The sequence below is a fragment of the Festucalex cinctus genome, chromosome 21, assembly GCF_051991245.1.
Source record: "Festucalex cinctus isolate MCC-2025b chromosome 21, RoL_Fcin_1.0, whole genome shotgun sequence".
NCBI lineage: Eukaryota > Metazoa > Chordata > Actinopteri > Syngnathiformes > Syngnathidae > Festucalex > Festucalex cinctus.
The window spans coordinates 15,926,134-15,939,952 of NC_135431.1; the positions used below are offsets into that span (position 1 = coordinate 15,926,134).

General features: G+C 37.7%; 1 protein-coding gene across 10 annotated transcripts; it reads right to left on the reverse strand.

Moving 5' to 3' along the window:
* Position 1: 1 nt before the first annotated feature.
* max (myc associated factor X) lies at positions 2-13,317 on the reverse strand. 10 transcript variants are annotated; one of them, XM_077509973.1, is made up of 5 exons: positions 13,085-13,311; positions 12,766-12,792; positions 5,698-5,805; positions 1,790-1,913; positions 2-1,680 (listed from the first exon to the last, which is right to left on the reverse strand). In XM_077509973.1, exons 1-5 carry the CDS (start codon positions 13,118-13,120, stop codon positions 1,493-1,495), a joined length of 483 nt encoding a protein of 160 aa, XP_077366099.1. In that variant the 5' UTR covers positions 13,121-13,311; the 3' UTR covers positions 2-1,492. The 10 variants fall into 10 exon arrangements, with proteins under 10 accessions (XP_077366099.1, XP_077366096.1, XP_077366095.1 ...); XM_077509970.1 differs by having other exon boundaries at positions 5,665-5,805; XM_077509969.1 differs by having other exon boundaries at positions 1,790-1,925; positions 5,665-5,805.
* Between the last annotated feature and the right edge of the window lie 502 nt (positions 13,318-13,819).

The following is a 13,819-nucleotide window of genomic DNA, read 5'->3' on the forward strand; positions in this document are numbered from 1 at the left end:
ATTAAAGGATAAAATAGTTTATTTTATAGTCTCATATTAAAGGTAGGCCTCAACTTGCAAGACAATTGTTGGCAGTATGTACAACATACTTGTAATTTCCATGGAATGGAATCAGACAAAGACCCGGTACGCTAATCATATCCTCCAGAATGAAAACAAAATGAAAATGATGTACAGATACACTCAAATATGCTTCCTCTTTTTTTTTTTTTTTAAAGTTTCTTTGAGGAAGGTTCAGGAACATTTGGGACTTTGTAAAGCACAACACATCAACAGGGGCTCTTCATTGGCTTCCTTTGCACTGCAAACGACAGGCGCTACTTTGGAACATTCCGGTTTAAGTGACATCTTCCGTGATGTGTGAGATGACTACAAAATGCATAACATACATTTGAGCTTGAAAACATCTAATTGTTACTTTTTTTTTTTTTTTAATGTCTATCAAACAAGCTGCCCTAATGTGTTCAGCCACCTAAAGTCATTCACTACTTCAAGCTAAAGGACAAAATACAATAACAAGTTTAGGAATATTCAAATTCTTTCAAAACATCAATTTCAACAAGAGCAACTTTTTTTTTCTTCTTAAATCTCTAAGAAATGTGTTGCAGCAGAAAAAAAACATCTGCAATCCAGTGGGCCTGAGGTGGGTGCCACAAAACATTTCTCCTGGAGGGTCTTCACATTCTTAAGTGGAAAAAAAAAAGTTACATATAGAAAAAGCTAAACTTGTTTCGAACAATTTAGGTGTGTGTTTAAATTCAAAATAAAATACAGTGGACCCCGCCCCGCATATTTGCAATTCAGCTTTCACAAATTCACCCGTGTATGGATTTTTAGGGACACTATCTTTTATTTGCGTATAAACTTGCCTATTTTGCCATTTTATATATTTTTATGTATTAGATATGATATTTGTTCAAGGTTTCCCCTAGCACTTTATAAGCCTGGTGGCCCAATTTTGTGACCGGTCCGTCCTAGACCACCTTGTGGTCTTCCATAGATTACTGCTAAGCAATAATAGCGTTTAGGTACCGTTCAATATAATTTGCAGTCCAAAGCGGGGTCCACTATACATGTCATATAGCAGTGCTTAGGAGTATGTCTGGTGTCACAAATACAGGGCAGGGAAACTTTAAAACGGTCCCGAGTAGCCAAGCTGCCTCTTTTTGGGGGGTTTTGGATTGTTGCGAAATAAAATAAAAAAAATATTAAAAGTGGGGGGAAAGGGGGTTGTTTGTTGAAGAGCTCCCATCGCGCTGGCCTCCTTCTTGTGGCGGCGCTTGTGAGGAGTTTTGAGGGAGTCTCCGGTGCAAGCCCACCCAGTGGGGGGTGTAGGGCGGGATAGGGCGCGAGAACAGCGGGCGTCAGGCGGAAAGGTCAAAGAGCCTCGAGAACGTTTAAAAGGCTTCCTCTCGCCTTTCGCGTGAGGCCGCAACTCTGGCCCCCCTTTTTTTCACCTGCTTTTTTAGGGAGCGCCGGGTGGGGGCGCTTCCTAGCTGTCCTCCACGCGCAGCTTCTTGCGGTTGGGAGGCTCCTCGGCTTCCGACTCGGAGCTGGAGTCGGAGCCGCCGTCGAACGCTGACACGGCGCTGCCTTTGGGGTTGGTGTAGAGGCTGCTGTCGGACGACGAGTAGTTGGCCTGGAGCTGCGCCGAGCCCTTCACTTTCTCCAGAGCGCGCACTGCACAATGCAACGTGGAGGAGGCAACAATCAAACCTGAGCTAGTCTAACGCATCCTGTTGAAGAAGACGACGAGAATGCCAAAAAAAAAAAAAAAATGGAGCGTTACCTTGCTGCTCCAGCAACGCGTTCTGCCTCTTCAAGTCGTCGATGTCCTGCTGGTGCGTGTGATTTTTTCGCCTCATGTACTGAATGTACTCTGTGGCTTTGTCTAGGATTTGAGCTCGAGACGCCTGTTTGGTAGACTGCTGTTAGTGACACATGCAAAAGAGAAGTGATGTGTGTGCAGAAGGGAAAAAATAAAAAATAATCACATTTGTCAAAACATACATGAAACATGATCACGAGACAACAAATTAGTTTTTATGCTGATTAAACTAAAGTTGGCGTGCAGATTCCAAAACTGCAGTCAGTGTTTTTTTTTTCCCCTTCAATCTCCACATCTTATCGACTGATTGGCTGTTGTAAGAAGTAGGGATGTAACGATATCCAAACATCACGACACGATATCCTCCTGACTACCAGCAATTCAAATTTGTCCTCTGTAGTGGACCTTTTTAAACCTGAATATCTCCCAGACTCCCACCCAGTACATACGATTGAATTAACTCCTTTTGTGCTCTAATAGAGGACATTCAGAGCTTTCCAATGAAACCAAATGTGTAGGGGTGGGGCTTTGCTACCTCTGATTGCATCATAAAAAAGTAGCTTCCCTCAGTGCAAGCACTTTAGGGAAGAGGAAAAATAAGTGTATAACACTTTTTATTGAACTAATTTAGGCTTTAAATGTTGTTAGCATGTTTTCTATAAGACCCTTAACACATTAAAGTATTGTTTTAATTATTTTAACTGTATTTGAGACTAGCATTTAAGTTTTAAAAAAATGTCCTCTGTAGTGGACACATAGCTTCAAAATAAAAACTTTTTCAAAAATTACTTTGGCAGTATTCCAATTACTTCACAAAGATTGGGGAATATAAAAATAAACATGATTGGACAATATTTTTTTTTTCCTGTTCGTCAGAAGGATATCATATATATGAAGGCCACGATACGATAATTATCACGATATTGTGGGGAGCTTGGTGACAATATTGTGAAGAAAAAAACAGAAAAAAAGAACTCATACTAAAAAAACAATATTGTGCTCATACAGCAATGAGAAATATTATAAAAATAGTAATATATAAAAATATATAAATAATTTTCAATATATGTATTGAGGCAGTTCACATATTGACTCAGTTCACAAGCATATTACTTTCCCCTTCATCTGACCATTAGCGTGCATTTTAAAAGTATAAGGGCCAAAACATGCCTTGTGAAAATTTAACTGCACTAAAAAACTAGTGCAGTGCACCAGGGGGCGCTAGAACTGCACAAATGGAAATCAACCTGATTTTTTTTTTTTTTTTTTTTTTAACAGATGTGCTGCTTTTAATATTGTGACATCATTACGACGATATATTGTGGGAGTTTTAATATCACGATATGATATTGCCAGTATCGTTACATCCCTAGTAAGAAGTGCTTATTATGATTGGGCTCATCTACAGGTACATGGTAATATACTATTGTAGGCTGTTTTTTTTTACGGTCTCAAAGCTTCCATCTTTAAGTCAACATTTATTTTTTAAGAAAATGAGGCTCCCATCGCTCAAAAAACCTGATGTGACCTGAGATCAGTTTTGGATTCTGCACCCCACAAAATTAGTCATAAACAGCTGTCAGACATGATTCAACAAAAATTGTGTTCCCCAGTGTTATCCTTTTTCACAATTATCTCAAGATGACACGACTCAGGGGACTTACACATTTCCCTTCAAAACCCAGTTAAGGCTGGATTTACACTGCAGATGTTAATTCCATTTTTTTTGTCATGTAACCCATATCTAATATCACAGTGTTGGCATTTGTACAACACCTGAAAAACGAGCTTACATTACAATAAGTAAAAAATGTTATTCAATATACAGGATGGTCAAGTGTCCTTGCATTTGTATTGTCTATGTTTACTTTCCTTTCGAAATATGCATCTCTCTAAGTGCCATATTTTACCTTTATTATAAGAGTCTATTCTTTTTTTGTTTTTTATATTCACCATGGGTGTGTTTTGTATAATCCACTGGTGCATGGATAAAATAATAAAATCAGAACTGGGTCATTTGAACTACGAGTAAATCCAGCCTTATATAAACATCATCATCATCATCATCATCATCATCATCATCCTAAGACCAAGTCCATATCTACATGTTTGTTTATTTATCACAAGCAAAATATTTTCAACATAGCCGAGTATATTGAAAATATTTTGCTTTTTAGCCTTTTTGTTCATGAAAACTGTTTTAGTTGATCGAAAACAGATATTCCAACAGGGATGGGCTAATTTTAATATGCTGAACTTCATGGTTTAGCATATGTTCGCACCAACGTTCCTATATTGGATTAGGGGCGGCATGGCTCAGTGGTAGAGTGGTGGTCTCCCATGCGTGAGGTTGTGGGTTCGATCCTCCATTTTATATTGAGGAATGTATGCATCAGACCCCCCCCCCCCCCTTCACTTTCATGTGTATATTCTCGGAATGTCAAAATTAGTGCATTAATATTGAGTTAATTTAAAGTCCCTTTAACGCCATTTATTTATTTTAACGCGCGATTAATGACCGCTACTCGGAAATCTTGCACTGGGGGAATTCCGGTCGCAACACAGCGTCAAAATTTAGCAGTGATAAATTTAATAATAATGCATATATTTGTGGAGATTGGGGTCAAGTTGTATTTTACAATTTTAAAAATGTGCAGAATTTACTTCTTGTTAAAGATTAGATAGCTCTGAATATGTAAAGAAAAATGCACTGAGCTGTCACCAATGTCTTAGAAATTGCAATTATGCCATCTAGTGGCAGAAAAATGACCAACACAAATCAATACACTCGTATTTTACAGTACTTCTTTTTAACACATTCGTTCCCAGCCATTTTCACAGAAACAATCCCGTTCACTCCCGGCTGTTTTACTGGATTTTGACTGATTTTGCAAGGCCCACGGAATATTGTGTTCTATTGCTATAAAAACATGGGACCTATCAGAAGAAAGATTAAAGTATCTTCTTCCATAAGGAAAAAAATTTCTATATATTAATATGTCTATCTGTTTTCGTTTTGCAGCAATTAGCATTAGAAGAGAGCTAAATTTAATCAGTTTTCACAAATCTATTTAAAATTGTGAAAAATTGAGCTTTTTTTTCTCAACATGGCCCTGGTTGAGCTCCTTTGCTCTGCTGCCACCTACCGGCTGTTTGTGTGATAACTACCATTTCTGCAACCGTTCTGTGCAGTTGAGAGGCCGCATAAAAAACAAACAAAAAACAAATACGTTTTTGGGACACTTAACACATTTAAAATAGAACGTATTTATATGTTTTTGGGAGCAAATGAGTTAATCAGTTAACTACTGAAGTCATCCATTTATTTACGATTAAAAATTTTAATCGCATAATACACCTAGTATAGTCATGTTTTTTTAATATATATATATATATATATATATATATATATATATATATATATATATTTTTTTTTTTAATAAAACACCCATACGAATGTGGAGCAAGCTGAGGCATATTCATCCCTCAGGGACATGCGAAGCAGCTCCAACAGCAAAACGCGAGTCGCACTCCACCACCCAGCCCCGAGCCATCCACCCAACCCAGCTGGTTTCGAGGGGAGGGCCGCTTTAGCAACCTTCTCCATGTCGCGGATGTCAAAACAGGAAGAGCGCGGTGACATTTCCTCGTAATAACTTCCTGACGCTGGTCCAAGCAGTCGACACGTGCGCCTTTCCGCCATCTGCTCGCCACTCACACACGCATACGACTGGCAATATACGCTACTCTAGCCCATCTAGTCATTGACCACGTCTCCCCCGTCATTCACGTGACATTGAACAAACAGAATGAAGAGGAAAATAAAAGTCTCTTACGCTGTTGTGGTGTGGACCAGTACTGTTACCAACCTTTTCTCCCTGCAAGGCAGGCACAGAGTCGCGGAGGCTGTGAAAGCTGTCTTTGATGTGGTCCCTACGCTTGCGCTCCAGCGCATTGTGGTGTGCCCGTTTGTCTGCCTGCAATGAGAGAGTCACAAGGCCTTGAAGCCCGGCGATACCGCAGCGGCGTGGGTTGAGGACAGCGGGACGCAAACCCGCCTGCCGCCGAGTGCCACTCGGCCTTTTGGACACAAGTGCGCTGTGTTTTTGTTTTTTTGTTTTTAAATCCCCATCACGGAAAATTACCACGGTGACAGATGGGGACAATAAGCTGAGGCTGACTTGTTATTGAGGAAAAAGCTCAATATTGTCCAGTAATTTATTTACCTTGAAAAACACAAATCTACTCTTGACTTAAATGGGAAATGCTCCAGTTTGTGTTGCTTCCTTTTGGATGGCTACAAGTCAGAAAGGGATTTTGTAGCAGAAGAATCACGTTGTCATAATTCACAAATGTCTCACTCCTTGGTTCAGTTGAAGTGAACACTAGTGCGACTGCTCTGATAAAGTGCAAGCAAGTCCTTTTGTGACTTTTCTACAAACGGTTCCCATCCATTTTCTATAGCGCTCACTCTTTATTCAGATCGTTTCTAAGCTATGGCATATGTAAACAATAGGGATGTAACGAAATCCAAACATCACGATACGACGTCACGATATGAAGGTCACGATACGATAATTATCACGATATTGTGGGGGCGTTAGCGATATTTCAAAAAAGATCACAATATTGTGTTAAAAAAAAAAAAAAAAAGTTCATACTCCAAAAAAGCACAATATTGTGCTTTTGTACATAACAGCAATGCATATAAACCACCTACAATCTATAATAACAATAGTGAGACACTTACTTGCTAATGCAAGCACACATTGATCACTTCACAAGCAAATTGGTTCCCCTTCAGCTGACAATTAGCATAGATTTTAAACATAGGAGGCCAAAACATCCCTAATGAAAATTAAATTGCACTAATAAACTAGCCACTAGAGGGTGCTAGAACTGCACAAATGGAAATCAACCTGACTTTTTTTAACAAATGTGTTCCTTTTAAATATTGTGAACATGACGACGACGATATTGTGGCAGTTTTAATATCACGATATCACGAAATTGCCCTTATCGTGACATCCCTAGTAAACAAATCGTGATAGACCGATGTTTTTTCTTCCCGATGCTAATGCCTGATTAATGATTAATAGCGATTAAGGAGGTCGATAACCGATGTTTGATATTCATCTGCAGTAAATTAGAAAATATTTGCATCAAAATACAAATATCTAAGCATGTTTGTTTAGAAAACTTTTCAATTTTCAACATGCTGAAGGTTTTTCTTTCAATTTTAAACATATTGCGACGAGACACTACAGCTTTGTTTTTGTTTCCATAGTCATCAGCCTGTGTTAGGTTAAATTAATTTAAAAACTAAGCTAAGTAAATAGCTCCCAAAAGTAGGTTGTGCAATTAATCGAAATTCAATTCCAATTTCAATTATTACACTCCACAATTATAAAATCAGCATAATTGTAAACAAAAATAAAAGATTATTAATACTAATTTTGAGATTTTTTAAATGTATATATTTGCACCTTTTTTTTTAAATGACTAATTTAGTAAATATTTTTGGTCCAAAAGGAACTTATATAACTAGACTAAGTGCAACTTCTGGAGAAATTGCGGGGCAATGCTGAAAGGTGAATGCTAATAGTTTGTTAAGCTGAATGCATGTGAAGTAAATTGAAAGATACATTATGTGAAAATTACGTTTTAGTTGAAGTTAAAAGATAAATGAATGAGAAGAAAATTTGAACTGCAATCTGTCGAAGGTGGGATTCTGTCATTTCAGAGAAATTATAATACATTTCCTGAAACGATAGTCAGTTGGTATCAAACCATTGAATGTACTAAAATGTGGTCCAAGCGGGGTTTGAACCCAGGTACTCCATGGGGGAAGAAATTACTCTAACGACTGAGCTAACTTGCCTTATTCAAATTCATGGCTAATTGCGGTATTTATTTTAAACAAAAATAGCCATCTGATAAAAGCCAGCATGCATTTAATAAGTTCAGTGAAATTGTAATGCATTTCCTGATATGATAGTCAGTTGGTATACAGTTATATCACTAAGCATAATTGCCACGAATATATTTGCAATCTACAGTCAGAGGTGGGATTCGAACCCAGAACCTCCTGGTTACTGGACAATGCACTTAACCACGTGATCCACTGAGCAATATCAGAGTTGGTAATGATGATCAGTTGTATGTATGGAAGTGGGCATGGAAAGTGAGAAAAAGTTCAATGTCAGTCTCATTGAAAATGAATGGGGAAAAGTTGATATTTAACATTAAATTGTGTGAGTACTGTAAGTATTGTGGAATCAAATGATATATACACCGTGAATTTTTTTAAGCAAGTTGAAATTTGAACGGTGTACAAATAAGTGAGGAGAATAAAAATCCGAATAACATGTGGGATGCTTTCAGCATCCCCACAATTATGGTGTTTCAAATAATTTTGTCTTAATATTCTTAAATGTTTAAACTGTTTTGTACCCCAAAAAAATAATCGTTTGAATATCGTGATTTCAATTATTACCAAAATAATCATAATTATTTTGTCCATAATCGAGCAGCCCTAACCAAAAGTATTCTACAGTAAATCAAGTTTTTCAGATTTCAACATAACTTTAAACTTTGATTTAATTTTTATTTCTTGATATTTTTTCCCCAAAAATAAAAAATGCAGGGAATTCCCAGTGTCTGCAGCAGCTTTTATAAAATTAGGGAAAATTTTAAATAAATAACGTTTCAAATTGATCTCTTAAGCTGCTATCTCACTGAACAGTGAATAATTGCGAGCATAGCAAATTTGGGGTTTTCTCCAGGGTTTGTAAAAGGATTCTAAACATCAGAAGACAAGAAACATTTTTTTAAACATTGTCTGAACATGTTCAAAAATTCTTTGCGACAAGTAAAAACTGTCTGTGAACATCTTTATAACATTTCACTAACCCTGACGAAAACCCATAACTCGCTACGTTCGTCACCAAGTGAGATTTACTTTATTGGCCTTTAGATTTGTAAAAACGTTTGTCAAGCTGCGGTCTATCCCTAACAAGCAACCATTCACACTCACATTCACACATAGGAGCCGTCTTCAATTAACCGAACATGCATGTTTTTTGTATAGAATGCAAGACGAAGTTGGGATTTTTTTTTTTTTATCATTATCATACTAGTACTAAAATTAAATACTAGATAGATTCCCTAAATGTCCCACTAATCATAATGGGAATCCACAATGCATGTTCATGCCACTATTAAGGATTCTCAGCACATTCGTCACCATGACAAACAGGTGTCCAATTACATCGCCGCCATTATCTGCCTGTCATAAAAACGGGTAGCTTTTTTTTTCTTCTCCTCATCCACTGGCACCGCAAGCAAAGCGAGCTGCTCCCTCTCCATTCTATTCATACCTGACTGAGGCATGTATGTAATGCAAGGTGGGCGAGGAGAGGAAGGATGTGCATGTGCAGCTTCTTAAACGGGCATCACGTTAACGCGCGGATAGAACAGAGCTGAAAAAAAAAAATATATATATATATATATATATATAAATAAATAAATGTTTTTGCTTTCTTGTGGTCGGGCTGCATCTAATAGATTTTGATGAAAAATTCCAATACTGCAGCGAGGTCTTCATAGTAGCAGTAAATAATTTGAGGTGGCAACGGAACTGAAACTAATTTTATGGAGTGTCAAAAGGAAAGGTTTGTTGTTGTTAATGAGGGTTCTGTGCACTCAACCCTCAATTCAAACAGTTTTATGAGAGAAACAGGACCACTGTGTGTCATTAACGTCTTTGGAAAAAAATAAAAAATACTGAGTCGGATGTGTTTCTGTTACTCATATTGGGCTGTCAGTTCCAGGTGTCAACAACATCATGACATCATTGTCATGTCATATTTACCTCTAGCAAGGTTATGTTTGTTAGGACTTAAAGGGATACTTGACTCATTGAGCCATTTTCAGCAGTAAAAAAAGTGAATATTCTGTCTATAATTAATGTATTAACTTTATTTTTAATGTACAATTAATACCTTTAAAAATAAATTTTTCTACTTGCTGTCGCTTGATGATGACATCACCTGTGCTGAGGAAGTAGGTAACAGCCAATCATGGCTCAGTTTGCTGACCAAACCCAGAAAACAGGTGAGCCATGATTGGTCGTTACCCACTTCCTCAGCACAGGTGATGCCATCATCAGTTGACAGGAAGTACAAAAATTACTTGGGTATTAATTGTACATGAAAATTAATAAAAAGTAAAGTAAAGTTTTGTTGAATATTTTTCCATTAAAAATGGAAGTTTAAAAATCGATTCACACACACAAAAAAAAAAGGCAATGATGATAAGACGTTGAATCGGTAAGACTACTGAATGAACAATTCTGAGCTCTTAAAAAAAATAAAAAATAAATTAAAAAAAATATTTAAAAAAATAAAAAAATCGTTTTTTTTAATCGATTCGAGAATCGCGCGATGTAGTATCGCGATATATCGCCGAATCGATTTTTTTTTAACACCCCTAGTATATACTGTGTACACGAAGGTTAACTTACCCCAGTAAATCGATGGAACAATCGATAATATAATCGATTCTAAAAAGATTAATTTGTGACAACCTTACAGTAGGTGAGGTCCATCCATTTTCGTTTGGGTTGTGGCTGAACTACTGCGGGGTACTACCATGGACTGGTCACCAGCCAATCGCAGGTCACATAAAGACAACCAAAAAGTCACACTCACATTCACACCTATCGTCAATTTTGAGTATGGCCTGCCATATCATTTAATGTGGCCCACTAATGCAAATAGTGTGCGAAATTTATCTCCCCCCATTTTTTTTTGCAGAAAGTCTCACTATTTCACTTTAAACAGAAATTATAAGCATTGTTTTTTAATTGACCAATGTATACCCAAGCATCGGAAAAACAAGCAAATACAGGTATATGTATCGCCACTATTTTTTCCTGACATTTCCATGACCAAATGTATAATTTGTTGTTCAAGATTATATAACACTACAAACAAACTAATAGTGCAAACTACATGTCATATGATGAGATGGTGTGTTTATTGTGGAGTGGATGTAACTCTGGCAAACAATGGTTTATTTTTTATTTATTTATTTTATCGTACTAAGTGCAATGGGACATCCAATACAGTAGGTGGCAGTAGCACTTTTTTTTTTCTTTCTTTTTTTAAAGATTTCAGGCAAATGGGGTATATCCCACGGAAGAGGCGGGACATGATTTTGCACATCAGTTTATTTCCTGTCCGGGTTGCGAACGCGCAACCGAGGGGCACAAAGTCGGAAGGCCAAGTATTTTTGACGCAGCCCACACATCGCAAACCGAACCGGAAACAAACTGATGTGCAAAAAACAGTCCCGCCTCTTCAGTGGCATATACCCCATAGATGAACTTCAAAACTTTGCCATTACAGACTAAATGCATGATTTTTTATATATTTTTTGGAATATGGAAGAAAGCCAGAGAAAAATCCTCCTGACTACCAGGAAAAAAAATATTGTCCAATCAGGTTTGTTTTGATATTACCCAATCTTTGTAAAGTAACTGCAATACTGCAAAAGAAATTTTTGAGGAAAAAAAAAAAAAAAGTTTTTATTTTTAAGCTATGATGTGTCCACTACAGAGGATATTTTTAAAACTTAAATGCTAGGCTCAAATACCGTTAAAATAATTCAACCAATACTTTAATGTGTTCTTAAGAGTCTTATAGAAAACATGCTAACAACATTTCAAGTCTAAATTTGATGAACAAAAAGTGTTATACACTTTTCCTCTTCCCTAAAAAGTGCTTGCACTGAGGGAAGCCAAGCCCCACCCCTACACATTTAGTATAATTGGAAAGCTCTAAATGTCCTCTATCGAGCACAAACGGAGTTAATTCAAACGTATACACTGGGTGGGAGATATTCAGGTTTAAAAAGGTCCACTACAGAGGACACATTTTTGAATTGCTGGTAGTCAGGACGATATGAGGAAAACATGCTCACCACCTGGTTAAATTTAATGCATGAATCACAATAACAAAACTCATGCATAAGCAGAGTGTAAGTGTGTAAAATTTGGTGCAGATTCAAATTAGGCCCGTTTATCCTTGGTGAATGTACTGACGGCATTAAAAATCTAATAAATTGATTAATTACAATCTCTTACCAGGTTATTGCACTCCCGCAAAGCTTATCAAATAGGAATTACATTTATAAGGTTCAATTGAGGACATACGTAGTAGTGCAGGGCAAAAATTCAACTGATGGTGCGTCGTGCAGGGTGTGTTGTTTTCCCCCCTCACCACTATGTTGTGCAGTTAGCTATCACGTCATTCATTTGAGCCTGCCAGCCCCTCGGTGGGACGGAGAGAAGACTGACTGATCACAGGCTGCAATACAGGAAAACATCCCGCTGCAGCCCTTCCTGACACGAAGGCAAACATGCACGAATGCATGTATGCAGCAGCATCTCTTCGAGCGTCAATTTCCGCCTTGGATGCAGCAGTTATGTCAAACAAGATCCCTCCCGTTGAGGTGACCTAGATGTGCAAAAGCGGAATCCCCAAACCGTGCTAAGGGAAAAGCTCCACTCCGCGCATTTATTGGTTAAAATAATAACCAAGAGACGATGACAAAAGGCTGTGCAGCTCTGTAAAGCTTTTGATCTAAATATAGCCGTCGTGTTACCGTGTACACGCAGGATAGGGGATACCCTAGCTGCAATGCATAACGTAGCCCCAACCATTAATTTATTAACCTACACACACTCGAAACATTTATCTAGCTCGATCACGAGACCCATTGCTTTCACATTCGATTCTGAAGTCCATCTAACACCCAATAAACGCCTGAATACTAAATATGACACGTCGTTTTTTTAAGCACCAATATAACCCCAATAATATAAAATACATTAATTATAATAAAGGACAAATTCCCCCCACAGCATTACGCACCACATTGTGATATCTCGGTGAGTCTTCCTGTAAAAAAACAGAACAAAAAGTACAATTGTAGCCATAATTGTCCACAAGCGTAACCCATTCGCCGAAGCTGCTTAAATGTAATACACAAAATAGTAATTACGATGCTCCCGAGAATAGAAAACCAGTATATATGTATATATAGTTTAAAAATATATATATTTATCAGAGAAGCACGTCGACCCAGCTTATCGGGTAGCTAACGCTAGCAGAGCAGCTACTTCGGCTAGAAAAAAAAATGACACGAAAAGCGACATACAATGACTTAAAAGCCGTAGAAAGTCATACTCACGTCACTATCAACTTCGATATCATCGTTATCACTCATTCTTCGACAAAATGGGCAAATTTGAAGGGACGCGTGGCTAGAAAAACAACATGAATCGGTTTGGCCACCACAAGCGGCGCTCCTTACAGTCAGTCGAGTAGTAGCTACTCACTCACTCACGTTCTGTTTGGACCTAATCGAGGTGGAACAGCTCCACGTGACTACGATCCACGCACCACGCTACCGCCGCTTATTGCGCATGCGTGGAATCCAAGGGTGTTCTGGGAAATGAGGTATTTGCGTATGGTTCACCTCAACATAGTGAAATAAGCACAAGAGACGTTTTTGTTTTGTTTTTTACTCACAGAAATATTAGTAATTGTTAGACTTAAATTTTTCATATTCGTTTACTTTTACTAATTGGTTATATGGTAATAGTTAATCCAAAGTGTCTTTATTAAACTACATTTCCCAGTAGATGTACAGAGTCCACGATTACATCGCAACGCCCCGTTTGGCTAATAACTTCATGGTAAATGTAGTTTTTTGTTGTAGTTTTATGTCACGGGGCAAAACAGGGCCAGAACAGAGACACGTGGAATAGTATAACGCCCCAACAAATGAAAAACACTGAGACTGTAAGGCCAGCATGTGACCTTCTGCCTTTATTTTCGCATTGTTGTATACATATAAGCACCACATTCTTTTTCATGGTTTGTTCTTAACTAGTTTTTTTGTTTGCATTCTGTTCTATTATGT

Bases quoted from the DNA above. Each gene is read 5' to 3' on its own strand.
- max (XM_077509968.1), bottom strand. From the start codon at position 13,120: ATGAGTGATAACGATGATATCGAAGTTGATAGTGAC. The intron at 12,793-13,084 runs GTGAGTATGACT...GTTTTTTTACAG, and splicing joins ATATCGAAGTTGATAGTGAC to GAAGACTCACCGAGATATCA. The intron at 1,929-5,664 runs GTAAGAGACTTT...TGTCACTAACAG, and splicing joins CTGGTCCACACCACAACAGC to CAGTCTACCAAACAGGCGTC.